The 15,776-nt window shown below is 58.5% G+C and overlaps 1 protein-coding gene across 9 annotated transcripts in view; it reads right to left on the reverse strand.

Annotated features, from left to right (window-relative positions):
- The window catches only part of PTPRF (protein tyrosine phosphatase receptor type F), an 84,321-nt gene that overhangs the window by 34,627 nt on the left and 33,918 nt on the right, over positions 1-15,776 (reverse strand). For all 9 annotated transcript variants that reach the window (XM_024987593.2, XM_024987579.2, XM_059883468.1 and 6 more), the window contains 2 exon segments: positions 14,091-14,279; positions 5,552-5,662 (listed from right to left, as the gene is read on the reverse strand). In XM_024987593.2, the coding sequence (XP_024843361.1) occupies positions 5,552-5,662; positions 14,091-14,279 (300 nt within the window).

The following is a 15,776-nucleotide window of genomic DNA, read 5'->3' on the forward strand; positions in this document are numbered from 1 at the left end:
CTGCCGCAGAGCAGTAATTAAATGCCAGCGCACTCGGCACACAGTTTTAAGTAAAGCTGGAAAAATGTAAGATGTAATTATCAGCACCAAACAAATTACCAGCACGGCAAATCCCCCCTGGAATATTTAGAAACTCATTTCTGCCTTCCCATTAAATATTATTTTTGGTGGAACCATGGAATGGTAAAAGGAGAAGGGACAAGGGACCGGGAGGGCGGGGGAGGGGCCCAGGGGGAGGCGGTGGCAGGCTGGGCTCTCTCTGCTGATGACCGTTTTCTGAACTCGCCCCAGGCAGATTTGCCCGGTCAGCGAAACGGTGTAACTGAAATGCCCCAGAGCTCAGGAGTGCATATGATGATGCTCAGGGCTGGTATCTGAGCCAAGGCTGCAGTCCTCCTCCCGACAGGCTCCCTCTCCTCGTGGAGGAAACCCAACCCACAAAGAGAATGCACAGGACACCAGGTGGCCCGGGTCTGCTCCCTGGGGCTTCGCCCAGTGGACGGGAGCGCCTCCTCTGACGGCTCAGACCAAGGGACACAGGAAGGACTGCCGCCTGTGTCCTTGCCCCTCGGCCCCTGCTGTTGGACTGAGGGCGAGGAGTAGGGGCCTGGCCCTGAGGGTGTGAGACTGCTCTGGAATGGGGTGCTGCGAGGTCTCCGGGAAGCCCTCCCCGACCCACGGCCATGCTAGGGCTGCTGCGAGGCTCACACATGGCTCTAAGCAGCAGCTGACTGCTCGGTCAGATGTGAGCTCCTGGTCAAATGATGCCCAGCACCCAGTGTGGGGCTGGGGAAATGCCAGCTGTCTGGGAGAAGGTGGGAAGCTTGGACCAGGTGGGAAGGCCCTCACCTGGATCTCGCTGGAGAGGGAAGAGACCAGTCAATGGGACGCCTCCTCAGTGAGCCAAGGTGACGCCACTCACCCTTTGCCCGACACTAAGTTCGGTGGGCACAGCATGGCTGCTGTCCGTCCAGCTTCGGGGAGGTGCTCAAGGGTAGTGCAGACCCTGGAGGACGTTCACCCTGGGCTGCAGGATCTTGAGGGGTGAGCTCATTCTAGATTAGCCTTCCCCTTCATCTTCCCAACGGTTTCAGCTGAGCGCTAGCAAATGTAGATTTTAAGCAGGGGGGATGGGGGGAACTGTGGAAGGCCTCACAGGTGCACATAAAGCCCTACAGCTCTTGCAGAGCCCACAACCACTTCTGAGCTCCACCTGGAGCAGACAGCTGGCCTGGCCTGGGCACAAAGGCAGGGCCCAGTCTTGTGCCATGCACCGTGCCCCCCCAACCTCCCCAGCAGGGGAGCCCAGCTAAGGGGACATGCAGACACGTGGGGTGGTCAGGGACCCAAGCAGCAGAAACATGCGGGGCAGGGGGACCTGCCCACCCACCCCTGATCCTGCCCGCCTGCCGGCTCGAACAATGGGAGTGCAGAGCCCGACGGGTGGGCAGGCCTGACTGGGGTGAGCCCGAAGAGCTGACCGAGCCCTCTGGTCCCTACTGACGGGGGCATCCCGTCGATGGACAAACTGTAGATGGATAAGAAGTGAAAAGGACCAACCTTCTCGCTGATCTGAGAGATGAGAGTTTGGGTTGATGGCAGAGTGCGATGAGGATGAGGAGGGAATAAAAAAAAGACAAGGAGAAACACAGAGAGAGTAAAAACAGGCCAACCTTCATCTGCCCACACAGCACGAAAACGAGACAAGACTCTTGTGCCCCACGCACACACACGTGCCCACAGGTGCGCGCGGACCACGCCGCTCACAAAAGACTCAGGACTCATGGAGGACACGGGCGGACAGGGCTGGGTCCCGCCGGCAGGTGCCGGGTGCCAAAGGGCGGGACAGGGACGGGTGGGAGTGTGGCACAGGCAGGCCCCCATGCCTCACGCGCACCCCAAGGCTCAAACAGACTCACTGAGCTCAGGGCCCACCCAGCCCACAAACCCACCGAGGCACATGGGCCACTAGAACCCCGCCACCTTGAGGAAGCCCCATGCTGCGCGGCCCCAGAGTGTGAGGAAGCTGGTCTGGAGCCTGTGGGGAGAAGCCATGGAGCTGTCGCCCCGTTTACAGACAGTTGCGGCCCAGCGGCCAGGTCCCTGCAGAGAAGTGGGGAAGGGCGGGGGCAAGCAGGCCAGGCTCGGTGGAAAGCGTGGCCCCTCCCTGGTCCCTGGCAGCTGTGCGTCCTAAGAGCTAGACGAGAGAGACGCTGTGGATGGAAGGAGAGAGTGAGTCACTGGGGGAGGTAGTGGGATGGAGAGGCTGGTCCACCCGGCATGCCTGGGCCTGCTAGACCGTGGGTGGAGCTGCAGGCAACTGAGCAAAGTCAGACGAAACTGGGTGGTGCAGCCCCATGGTGTTTTCCCCGCGGCAGCAGTGGCTACTGATTGCCCAGCACTTTCTGCGTGCCCAGCACCAGGCTGGGAGCTCTACACGCACGGGCCTATGAAATGCAGCCACTTAGGGTCTGAGAGAGGGGGCCCCTAGTCTGCGGGACAGAGGAGGGGTGTGAGGTGGACACTGGAGCCAAATCCGAGGAGGAGACATGACTTCGGGCCCCATGGACGTGGCAGAAGAGAGTTAGAGATGGATGGAGACAAGAGCCAGAGTGAGGCTGTCCATCTGAAGAGTGTTTCGTAATGGTGGGGAGGAGGATTCCCCCAAGCTACACTGGGCAAGGTCTGGAGACCCTGTGAGCGGTGACCAGGGGGTGCTATTGTATCCAGTGGGTCGGTAAACACCCCAAAGTGCACAGGACAGCCCCACAGAGTGTAGGGTTACTTGGTCTCAAATGTCAATGGTGCTGAGGTTGAGAAACCCTGAGCTGGTGTCCCCACTGACCTCGATGCTAAGGCTGAGCCCAGGGCGGGTCTCCCACTGGCCTGGAGGGTGACAGGTGCCCTGTCTGGAAGGAAGCTTTACCACCGCTCTGCCGGGAAGCAGGCGGGCACAGGCCAGCACTGGGGGCTTTCTCCATGCGTGCCCACCCCCAAGAGGGGTTCAGGATACAGAGCTGGTGGCCAGCACCACAGAGGCTGTCCCAGAAAAGTAAAGGGCTGATGGGGCTCTCAGCACTGCTGGGGCAGAAAGCAGGGGCTCTGCCAAGACCATGATGAGGAGCGGGGGTGGACCCCAGATGCCAGGGTCCTAGCAGCACAGCTTAGGGTTCTGTCCTAGGGGTACAGGGCAAATCTCTCTCTGCAAAGCAGGGCGGGTACGGATTCAGGTGGGGGCCTGGCTATCAGACACGTCTTAGGGACGGACTGAGGACTGGCCCCACAGGAATGTGTGTGTGTGCCAGTAAGAGCGAGGAACAACCAAAGCGAGGCTGTCCCTATTTTAGGATTCTGAGAGGGCAGTGGCACCCTACTCCAGTACTCTTGCCTGGAAAATCCCACGGACGGAGGAGCCTGGTAGGCTGCAGTCCATGGGGTCGAGAAGAGTCGGACACGACTGAGCGACTTCACTTTCACTTTTCACTTTCATGCATTGGAGAAGGAAATGGCAACCCACTCCAGTGTTCTTGCCTGGAGAATCCCAGGGACCGGGGAGCCTGGTGGGCTGCCATCTCTGGGGTCGCACAGAGTCGGACACGACTGAAGCGACTTAGCAGCAGCAGCAGCAGCAAGTGGGGCTAGAACTAAAGGAACACCCATGTTCCCGGCCCAAAAGGCCTGTGGAAATGGGTCCGGGAAGGCAGTTCAGGAAGACCCGTGGGAGTGGGGGATGGGCCATGGCAGGAACCAGTTAAGAGTCCTGCCTGAGCCCATCACGTGCAGACAGTGAAGTTCCCACAGACAAGGAGGTAAGAGCCCCCTGATCAGAGCCCGAGCCACCAGCTACAGCAGCTGAGCTCAGCTCATCCAAAGAGACCTACTGTCCCACCTCGGGCTGAGGCCAGCGTGACGGTGACTTCAGAGAACGCCGCACAGCCAAGACGGCGACGAGGAGCTCAGCCACCCCAGCTCTGGGCCTCCTGCCTCAGTATGGTGCCTGCAGCTCTGCCCGCCCCTCCTCTCCCTGGTGTAGCCACATGCAGTGAAGGACTTCACTGCTGAGGCCTCGAAACTCCACAGTCTCAACACGATGGTCTTCTGGAAGAAGTGCTAGGTCAGGCCCACACAGCAGTTGGAACAGTCTGGGTGGAGGAGGGAGGTCTCTGAGGAGAGTCATTCAGTTGCTCCTCTCAGAGGGGACTCATTAGGACCTTGTGTATTGGTCAGAAGCTCCGCTGGGGGCAGCGTGGGGGGAAGGCCGTGCAATTTCTGACATACTCATCTTGGCTATCTGGGTGACCTGCATGCTCCTGGCCTCCATGCCCTGACGCTGCTCCTTAAGACAGGCCCTGGGGCAGCTCCAGTGAGCCCTGAAGAGCAGAACACCTGAGAAGGGGACCAATGGGGACCTCCCATCCCATGCCCCCAATTCTGACGAGGCATCAGCCACTCTCTGAAGCCCCATTTGCCCATCACCTGTGGCCTCTTGGGATCTTGTGCCCTGACAGCACAGCCCCTTAATAAGCTCATGGTTGATGGCCTAATTCTCTCTGGTCTGTCTGACCACATGGCCCTGAAAGGTGGGACAGGGCACTGCGTCCGCCCTGCCCCGCGCTTGGCCTGGGCGGACAGGCAGACGACGCCCGCTGTGAAGCTGTACTAAGCACTTAGCGTGATGAAATCATCACTGCAAAGAAGCGGCATCCACTTTCCTTTAGAAATCCCCTGAGGGGAGACGGTTTCACTTTTCATGACGCCCATCTGTGAAGGAGGATTAACTGGGGGGATGGTAGAGGTAGGAGGGGTGCTAAAGGCCCCTCCTGGACACTGTGCACACAAAACCCAGAGTGTTCTCAGGAAGGCGCAGGTGGCCAGCTTTGGTTCCCCTTGGGCTATGAGCATAACAGAGACTGGACAGGCCAAAACAGCCCCAGACCCTCTCTGCTGGGCACCTGGACTTGTGAACACGTGACCCGCTTAGTCCCAGCGAGAAATACCTCAAACGCATGAGGTGCCCACCTGCAGGGGCTCAAAGCTGCCTGGGCCTCACCCCCCTACACAAGGGTCCTGGCTGATGACAAGGCACACCTGGCTCCTCCCCCAGGAAGCGCCAAGGCAAACCTGGTCAGAAGGCAGGTACACCTGGCCTGAAGCCCACCCTGCTGGGCCGGGCAGGACAGACTCAAGGATGACCAGGCAGGTGTGAATATGTTCGCACACACACACACACACACACACACAGTCTGCTCGAAAGGCTCTAGACTCTCGTGGGGCTCCAAGCCCATGAGGCAGGACCTATAAGAGATACAAATGCTCCCAAGAGTAGCTGTTCCCAAAGGGCCTGCGGGAGGAAGGCAAAGTCGGGTGGATGTTAGGAGCTTGCCCAGTGGGAGCTGCTGCTGCTGCTACGGCTGCTGCAGAGAGGTGAAAAGGAGGAGAGACAAGGCCCATGGCAGCCCGATGGTCCACACCAAGGTTCTGGGCAGCAAGCCCGGCTACTGCGGCTTGCTCCATTGAGTCAGGCAGAGTTGGGCACCACCTGAGTCCTTACCTCGCACATATAGGTTGGCAGGGGCCGAGTAACGAGTGCCTGCAGAGTTGGTCGCCACACACTCGTACTTGCCTTGGTCCGACTCCTCGCTGCTCTCAATCTGCAAGGCACCTGTGGGGACACAGAGACGGCGGTCTGGCCTGGAACCTGAGGAGGGGTCTCGACAACACCTGAGGCTCGGGTCGACCAGATGTGGCAGGCATCAGGGCCACACCTGGTACAGGTGCTGCTTCTGGGAAGCTCTCCCTGAGAAGCCCAGAGGCCTCCTGGACAGAACTGAAGGTCATGCTCCAGATAGCAAGCCCTCCCCACTCGAGGTCTAGCCGGGCCTGTGGGCTCGGCCAGGGGCTCCACCCCATCCCCCAACTCCACCAAGCATCTGCCACGCTCTGGCCAGTACACAGTACTGGAGCCTGTTTGCTAATGAGCATCCCCAATCAGAGCATCATGGAGCCAGGCGTGGGTGGGAGCAGCTTGGAACCCACGAGCATGCGATGCCCTCCTCGGGCAAGACCTGAGATTCTACCGCCCACCAGAACCCACAGGAAGGAAGGGCTGGCCCTGCAGGCCTGGTGCCCAGCAGCCTCTGCTCACAGCACCCCTCCTCCCGGCCCTCACCTCCACCCCCGCCAGCCCCACCCATTCCGGCTCCTCTCCTCAGCCTGGTCCCTGCTAAAGTGCTTCGACCCACCGCGGCTCCTGCATAATTCAGGAGGCTAATGGAGGCTGCAGCTCCCACTCGGGCCAGCGCCCGAAAGGGCTGCTCTGGCCGCAGACGGACAGATAGGAGCCGGGACGTGGGGGTGGGGGTAGAAGGTGGGCGCTGAAAATGACCCTCACAGAGGGCGGGGGAAAGGGCTGGGACCAGTCCTGGCAGGTCCAGGTACCAGGTAGGGGAGGCCAAGGCGAGGGCAAGGTGGGGGGTGGCGGCGAAACCAGAACTTGGCCACCTCCAGCCCGGGCAGTAAGCGCCTAAGAACACTGCTGCTGGAGAGGGCACACCGGGCGAACCGTCGTGACAGAACACCCCAAGGCACAAGCAACACCCGCTCCCTGGAACAAGCTGACAGACAATCACACCCACGCAGGACGCTCCAACGGACAGTTAACAACCCCACAGGACACAGCCTGACAGAAACCCCTGCCTACACAGACCTACCCCTCCCAGAGCCCAGGCCGGCTGACAGTTACACCCACACAGGACGCAGACAGAACTGCCTGATCCCGCCTGACCCAATGGGACAGGAGCCACGAGGAGCTCTCGGGGCCCAGGCTCCAGGGGGCGGGGTCCCACTGCAGGTCTGAGCTGTAGCATGTAACAGCCTCTTCACCCCCAATACCTCTCTTTCATCACCCAAATGCTGGGCAGCAGGAGGGGCTATGAACACGGGAGGTGGGGAGAGCAATGCTTAGGCTCGACCCCAAAGCAGAGGGAGAAAGGGCTGGCCTGCTCTGTGGTCCTGGTCAGCCCTCCCCACCAGCATCAGGGAGCATGAGGACCCAGGACACATGCCAAATACCCAGCTCCTACGAGAACAGCCCTGACGGGCACCCAACAGGTCATGTTTATGGGATGGATGGACGCTGTCACAGAAAACGCTCATTCAAGCAGATGGGGGTCAGGCCCCTGGCCAAGGGGAGAGGGGGCTGTACGAAGGTCAGTTCAGCTGAGGGTAGAGGAGAGTCCTGGAAGCTGGTGCCACAGGTGAGAGCAGGAAGTGGTACCTGGGTGGGATCCTGGGTGGAGGAGGAGGCTCCCCTGCATTAAGAACCAGGACTGGTCAGGGGACCCCACGCAGACCCTGAGACTACTGCACACAGAAACCCCCAAGTCTGGAACCAACACCATGAGCCGGCAGTGGGGGCCTGGCCCCATCTTCTGTTCTGAAAACAGCCTGGCCCTGAACTCTGAGGGTCTAGAGGTGCCCAAGGATACTGAGAGGCGGGGAGAAAACGATGTGAATACAAACACTACAGAAGCCACCATTTTACAGGATGTCTGCTCTGGGCCAGACCATACCCAATCCTCTCCCTCTGCTCTAGTCATCATGCCCCATGAGGTGGGTCCCTGGCCTCAGCCTAAACAGGAGGAAACAGACTTTCGAGAGAGAAACTGAGTTTTCAAAGGACACGAAGTTGAGTCAAACTTGAACATGGCTCTTCGTGGATCTTTGAGTCCAGTCTGGGCTTGGAATCCCTGAATGTAGGGTCCTGCAGCATGAAAGCACAGGTCAGGGGATCGGGCTACCCAGGACCCTGTTGATTTCTGTTGGCTTTCCAGCCTCTGTGTTAGTCTTAACTGCCAGTCCTTCCCAGCGTTTGCTGGACTGAGAGATTTACAGGGGGAGCCTCACTCTACCACAGGGCTGGATGTTGAAGGGGGAGCTAGCAATGACTGAAGGCCCCAAGACCAAGGAGGTTCTTGAGATGGAAGGCAAGGCTTGGTCATGCTCCCCCACCTCATGGGAAGATTCTCCATCTCTGGCCAGCCTTGAAGACCAGGGCCCGGCTTCCCTGTAGGAGCCAGCAGAGCCCCTTCTGTCTGCGGGGCTGGCCTAGAAGGCCTGGTCGGTGGGCTTGCAGCCCCAAGGCGGGGAAGAGCCGAGTTATGTCCACAATCCAGACTTGGAATGGATGAGTCACAGGAGGGGATGGCTGAGAGTGGATGTGTGTGGTGGCCGGTGGTGCTGAGGGGCCGGAGCTGGAGATGAGGAGGCTGGAGAGGTGGGGATGGGGGAGGTGACGACGGGACGGGACGGGATGGAGTGGTGGTGACGGCGTGGCGAGGCGTGGTGTGGCGAGATGCACGGACAGCATTCTTACCTCTGATTGGTGAACCACCTGGCGAGGTAATTTGAATGCAAATAAGATCAGAGAGAAGCATTAGTACAAAAGGAAGGAAAGCCACAAAAAGCCAAATCAGATAAAATAAAACGCGAGAGAGGGCCTCAATAAATACACGGAGAAACTGAGGTCTGGCTAAGGCCGCTGCAGGTGGTATGTGAGCAAGCGCCAGCTGCGTGGAGGCGAAGCTGTGTTCCCCAGGTCACTGGCATGGCTCTGAGGAGGGGGGCAACTGAGGCTGGGTCAGAAGGGCTGGGGGGTGGCAGGAATCAGGACGGTGAGGCAGGGCTCCTGCAGACCCCACTGGCTGAGGTCAATGGAGGGGGAAAGTGAAGAGAAGAGGTGATAACCCCACCCTGCAGGGACCCCTGAAGGGTGTCCCTGAAGTGCACAAGATTGAGTAGGATTTCAAAACAGAGGACTTACCCAAAGCAAAGCATTTAAGCAGACAGAAGAAAGGGCTAAAGGGAGGGCTCACTTCAGGCCACTTCCAGACCAGCCCCCTACAAACACACACACCAGCCCCGTCCTCACCATTGGGTGGCAGATCCCTGTGAGGTCACTCAACCCTGCTGAACAGAGTGACCTGCAGAGTACCCCCAACCTGGCTGGTGAGAGGCAGAGGCCATGCCTCACACCCCTTTGCCTGCTCATTGCCTTGTAACCCTGGGAATCAGCAGCCTAGAGGGCCAGAGGCTCACCCTGCAAACACCCAGTGCGGGGCTATTATCAGGTCTAGACTGGCTCCCTCCCCAACAGCGGCCCCTCTCTCCGGCTGCCCCATCCAGAGGAGCGGGGGCCTATGGGCAGGTCCAGGTCAGCACTGTTGACCCTGCCCTTCTCTGCCCACTCCTGGGGAAGGCAGTGTGCTGGAGACAAACACTGATTACAGCTCATTGAACCTGACACCCACTGAGGAGGAATTATCCATGTCCGCAAGAATGAGGAAATAGAGGCTGAGGAACATCAAGTGCTCGAAGCCCCAGGTCACACAGCTTACGAGGTGGCAGGAACCAACCAGGGCTGGCTCACAGCCTTCCCACTGGACCAGGCTGCCTCCTGCAGACTCAGAGGCTGCAGAGAAGGCGAAGGCAGCGCTGGGCCCTGGGCAGTGTGTGAGGCACACAGAGACGGTCCAGGGAGAGTCATCTTCCCGGTGATCCTCCGGGCGTGCTTCATGGACCCTCAGGGTCCCTGAGGCCCTTTCAGGGGTCTGCAAGGTCAAAGCCATTTTCACATTACTGAGAAGCTTTTGGTCTTTTTCATTCCTGTTCTCTCATAAACATACAGGGAGTCTCCTGGAGGCATCAGGATGTGATATCACAATAGACCAAAGACAGCAGCAGACAGGAGGATCCAGCTGCCTTCTATTAAACCCCAAATTAAAGAGATTTGTAAAAGTGTAAAACAGGGCCGCTCTTCTCACTGAATGCTTTTGTTTCACAAAATATAATTATTTTCCATTAAAAAAAATGTTGTTTATGTTAACACGTAATGGATTTTAAAATTATTTTAAAGTGGATTAATAAATACTTAAAATTTTCTTGGTCTTAACATCTAATATGGCAAATACTGTTAAATAATCCACACAAACAAAAGCTCTTGGAGATCCTCTGACATTTACAACCAGGGGTCCTGAGACCACAATGTCCACAGGCTGATCTACTACAGTGCAGGTCTGACATGGGAGGGGGAGAGGGAAAGGGAGGGGAAGGGGTGGCCACCTAAATGCTCCAGGGCTGGGACCCCTAGCTCTGGCCTCAGTAATCCCAAAACCGAACCTGCTGTGTGACAAGACTCTGGGCCTCTCTGGAAAGCCGTTTCCCCACCAAACTGAAAGAATTTGTCTTTTCCATTTTCCGTGATGGGTGTGGGAGACTGGAGGGTCCCTCAGACCCACACTACCCCTGAGGGGTGCCAGAGTGTTCGGATAAAAGGGACTGTTGCTGGCAGCAGGCCCTCCTGGCAGACCAGCTGGTGCTAGGACAGAATGGGGGCTGCAGCCCTCAGGCCCACCTGTCTGGGCCGGTGGGCCTCTTTCTGCAGCCAGATGCTGGCATCCAGGCTCAGGTGTCTGGCTGAGCAGCGGACAGTGTGGGCAAGTGGTCCTCCACGGTGATGGGGATGGTGGCATATACACTGAGGCCGTGGGATGAGTGCAGCACTGAGGTGTCCCAGTGGTCCTTCCGGACTTGGCAGAGTGTGGGGCCCACAGCAGTGGTCTGGAGTCCCCACCTGGTGGTCAGCCCGGTCTTGGCTCCAGTGATGCTGCCCACTCCTGACTGACTTCCACTCTCCCTGAGTTTGTGCCCATTCCTCTGGGGCCCACACCGGGTCTCAAGTTCAAATCCTTCAAGAGGCACAGGCTGTGGCAGCAGGTGACGTCACTTTGGAGAAGAAAGCACCTGTTGAGCAGGGGTCGTGCCTGGGCATACGCACTTGTCTCATGCTTTTGCTCCAGGCAGCCACGCTCTGATGCCATGTGATGGGGCTCAGTCCGCAGACACCTGAGGAGTTCTGGGTACGGTCGGGGAGGGCCTGAGGTTCGGAGAAGACGAGGCTGTGGCGCTCTGGGGCCCTGGCAGGGCCCAGCCTCTCCCCAGGCCCCAGTTTAGTCAGATGCGATAGTAGAAGGCCCTAGATGCAGTCCCAGGGGATATCCCCAGCCTCGGATCTCCACGTGATCCCGGGTGGGTGACTCCCTAACTCGCCTGTAAAGCAGGCCTGATAATCACAAACTGCCCTACTTCTCATGGTTGCAAGAGAGTCAAGTGCAACCAAAGGCAGAAAAGCACTTTGTAAACGGTTGGTGATGCGTAAACTGTGAGGTCCCTGTAAAAGCTGAGTGCTCGGGGCTATTCCACTCCATCAGGGACGCCCCTGTCAGATGTGCCCGGCACAGTTCCACACCCTTCTAAATCGTACAGGCCAGGGGCATCAGCTACTGGGTCAAGGGTCAGGACCAGGGTCAGGCAGTGATGGAAAGAGTCTGATTATTGAGCAAGTGGGATGACTGAGGCCCCCTCAGATGCCATCCCAGAAGCTGGATCCTGGGCCATTACCCTTAGGTCACCGCTTTCAGGTGGCAGGAAAGGTCAAACAAGAAAGGTTTCCCCGGACCTGAGAAGCAGGTCTGCAAGGACAGGGCCCAAAATCAGTAAAACATTTATCCTCAGGGCTCAGAGATATCTGTCCTAGAGCTGGGCTTGTGCTGGTCACCTGCCAGGCCCTTGCAGGCGGGAGCCAACCCCAGGCCCTCCCTGCAGAACACCCAGCCTAAGTGACCAGAGCTGGAGCCAGATGGTGACAACACATAGCAAGGGGAGTCCCAAAGGAGTGGGCCTCAGGCAGAGAAGGGGGGCTTCACGTTCTAGTGAATGTGAGCAGAGGGTGAGGATGTGGTTGGGGGACTCGGTACAAATTGGGGAGTGACTGGAGCTACAAAGAGCCCCATTCACAGAACCCTCATCACAGGCCAGTCAACTATAGCTCTCACTGCCACTGCCTCACTTAATCCTCACTGTAACTCCTTTTTAAAGATGAGAAACTGAAGCTCAAAGTTAAATAACTTCAGTGAGGCCAAGAAGCTAGTGGGTGAAGCCAGGACCTGATGAGAAGAAGCTAGAGATGTGAGCTGGGGAAGAGTGAGAAGGGCTGTGTGTGCCTGTTCAGGAGTGTGCACGTGACCACGGAGGCAACGAGATGCCACCGAGGCCATCAGAGCAAACGGGGCACAGACAGGAAACTCTGCCAGTGCTGCAGGACGGATTCAAGGGGAGAGCTTGGAAAGCAGTGTCCAGTGACCTGGGATACGGGAGGAGAAAAGAGGACCAACGTGAAAGCCATGTGGGTGACCAATCAAGAGGGTTAGGGAGCTCCTTATATGGAGCAGGAGTTCCGGGTTAGAGGGGCTGCCACTCACAGAGAGAGGGTCAGTGGAAGCAGGGCACCACTGTTCGGAAAGGAGTTAGCACCCTTCACGGTCAGGGTAACACCCAGAAGCCAGAGGGCTTTTTTTAGTCTAGGACTCCAGCAGGATGTTTGGGTTAGAATGACAGAACAGGGACTCGCAGGCGTGGAGACAGATGGAACCTGAAGCTACAGGGGTGGGTAAGCCGGCTGGGGGAAGAGCTCTGTCTACGGGGCAAGAGCAGGGCTCACGCGCTCCCTGCCCGGAGGAATGAGCAGACCGGGCTGCCGAGCAGAGAAGGGGCGCTTGGAAAAGAGGGAAGCCGGGGCAACCGGGGAGCGAGTGGGTTGAGAGGGAGGCAGGGTGGCTGCTGAGAGGCTGAGGAGGCCAGTGAGCAGCATACCACGCACGAGCTGACTCATGGGGCCGTGAATGGGTGGCACCAAGCCCGGCACACAGCAGGCGCCACATAAATACTTAACAAACGGAACACGCGAGACGGCGTGCCTTCCCAGAACTGCTGCCACAGACAGTGCCGGGCGGAGGCCAGGCCTGCAGGGAGGACCATCTGGTTGCTTGGGGAGCCTGCCTGGGGGCTGCAGGGACACGCAGAGGAGCCGAACCGTGGCAGCCGCTGTGCCACACTGGGCAGCGGCCGCGAACGCTGGCGGCCTGTTTCCTGCCTTGATTATGGCTGTTTTAATTAACTGCGCTACAGCTGCCTCCATCTTGTTGAGTTTTAATTAAATTAAATGAGCTAACACTTCGTAGGCTGTCTCAGGCGGCCGCAGCTGGGACCAGAATCCTGCCCCTGCTGGGTGGTTCATCCCTTCCTCCTTCCCTGGGCACCATGGGGGCGCCCACCCGGCAGGAGCTGGTGTGGAGGGGCTGGCACCCCAGGGGGTGACACGACACCTCTGTAGCCAGCAAGGCTCTGAGAGGGGTTAGGGTTATGACCTCCTTTGCAGTGTTGACACCGCAGCTGATGGGTACGTTGGTGCTGGCCACCCGGCCCGAGCCTACCATCCCACAGCTGGCAGGAGGGCTCCTGGACTGAGGTTGACCAGCCCAGCCTGCACTGGCGGCAGATGCAGAGCTGCAGCCAAGCTGATTCCAAGGCTCCCTTCCCACAAAAACGGAATCAATTATCCTGGCGGGAGCCTCGCAGGCAGATCGATCGACGGGGCGACACCTCCCGCCCGGTTTCAAGGCAGTATCCTTGCTCACAGGGCTCCAAGCTGGCTCGACTGAGACATCCAGAGGAGACGGGTGGCCCGGGTGGCCGAAGGATGGCTGAACATCCCCCTGGCTGCAAGCCTCTGAGGTCCAGCCTTTGGAAGCCTGATGAATCAGACATCTTTGGCCTCTTTCCCTGCCGTCCAGAGAAGCACAGAGAAGCACTGTCCGGGCCCCTCTCTCAGGCCAGGCTCCAGGGAAGGTGGAGGATGAATGCCCACAGAGCACCTTTGCAGAGCCCAACACAGGCTGGGAAAGACACTCGTACCTCCAGGTGCAGAGGCGGGCTGTAGTGTGGAGTCGGACAGTCCCAGGAAGGTGAAGGAATCACTGATGAGCAGCTCTCGCTGCCAAGCTCTCTTCCTGGGCAGCTCAGGTGGGCCTACAGCAGTATCTGGCCCACCCACCAGGTACCCTCTGCTCAGCCCTGGAAGGTCAACCCAGGCCAAGGCCTCCCGTAGCTCCCAGGCCCAAGAGAGAAGCGCTGGGGTCCAGCCCAGCACCTTTCCTGAAGTCTGCGCGGCCCGTCGACCCTAGCCCTCTGCTCACCTGAACGCAGTTGCTTGATGCGGCCGTTGCTCGCGGCGGGGTCCACAGGGAGGAAGTCCTTGAACCAAGAGATCTCAGGGTCTGGATTCCCGCCTGCTGCACACAGCATAGTGGCCGTGCGGGCCTTCTCCACCACCTTCAGCTGAGGCCCCATGTCGATGGAGGGGAACCCAAGGGGCAGCTGTTCCTCTGCAGACAGAGAGCAGATGTGCATGTTAGGGTTGGCACTGCCTGCCGGATGGGACCGTCATGATTCCCAGGGTGGCTGTGACCCTTGGCTCCTCTCTTTTCTGCATTCTAAGTACGACGCCTGCCCTGACGTGAGGAACCAGAGTCTGGAGCCCTACTACCCAGCTGTGCCCTTCATGGGGTCAGCGAGCTGCTAGGGAGCCCACTGTGTCCCGCCAGGGAGTTTACAGGTCTGAGAAGTAGGCCTCAGACTGCAGACATGAGTACTTACCTCTCCAGGCCCTGGGAAAATAAGTTTTGAGCCTCTCCTGGCCACAGAAGCATGTGCTTCATGGACACTGGGCTGTAGGGGGCCCATGGCTCCCACAGTGGCATCACCAGCCACAACTCAGCCCAGAGGCTCCCTGTGCCATCCAGTCCCCACCCTCTTGTGTGCGTGGGTAGTGTCCTTTCTGCTGCCTGCATCCAGCCTTCAGCTCCACCAGGGGCAGAGCCCCATGTCACCGCCTGGGTTCTGGCCCTGACTCTGGGCACCCTTTGCCTTACAATGACCCATCTTCAATCCCTGGTGCCCACCCTGAACCTCCTTCCTTACTCAGTCCTGACCCTGGAGGCCATGGTCAGGCCTGGGAACCCAGGTCTGAGCATGTGGAGGCTGAAGAGATTTAAAAAAGGGAAAAAAAAAAAAAAAAAAGCCCTGTGAGGACATCAAAAGTTGATGAGGGAAGCAAAACTCCTTGGCTACTGCTTTCTCCCAGCTTGCCAGTGGTTGGGGGCTCACAGAGCAGTCATGTCCACAGGAGCAACAGGCATGGACCGCAGCAGCACACCCCTACTCCCACTGCACACGGACTCCTGCATTAGTCCTGAGGGACCCAGACAGGGGCAAGGCTGCCCACTCCCCACCCTTGGGAGCACATGGGGCTGAACACAGACTCTGGACAAGTGCAGACCAAGTAGAGCTCCCGCCTCCATCACTAACTAGCTCTGCGACCTGGGAGTGTTACTAATCCTCTCCCTTTATCCATTTTTATCTATTAACAAGGTTCAAGTGCCCTCCTTATAAAGTCATCGTGAAAACTACATCTAATGATGCACATAACGTGCTGGAAAGTATCGGACAAAGAATCAGAACCCAAGGACTACTGGCTGACATTATTATAATAGCAAGGGCTGGGCCACCAGGGCAGGCAAGTACCAAGACTTGGGCCTGGGGCCCCCTTCCTGTCTGGTGAGAGGCGCCCCTTGCCAGGAGCAAACCACAGAGTGAGTGTGGCGGTTCGGCAGAGCCTCTCCACCAGTGTGGATGCCGGGCTGCACACCCAGTAGGGGAATGGGAACCCTGTCCTTTGTCAGTTTCTTGATAGAGGAGCGGGGCCCCGTGGTTGGGGAGGCCAGCACCACACCCATCTCCCTCCCGCAGGCCCAGCTCGAGTGTGCGGGGATGTTTGCTGAGGTCAGCTCCCATGCCAGGGAAAAGGCAAGTGGCATCCTCAG

The sequence above is a fragment of the Bos taurus genome, chromosome 3 (assembly GCF_002263795.3).
Source record: "Bos taurus isolate L1 Dominette 01449 registration number 42190680 breed Hereford chromosome 3, ARS-UCD2.0, whole genome shotgun sequence".
NCBI lineage: Eukaryota > Metazoa > Chordata > Mammalia > Artiodactyla > Bovidae > Bos > Bos taurus.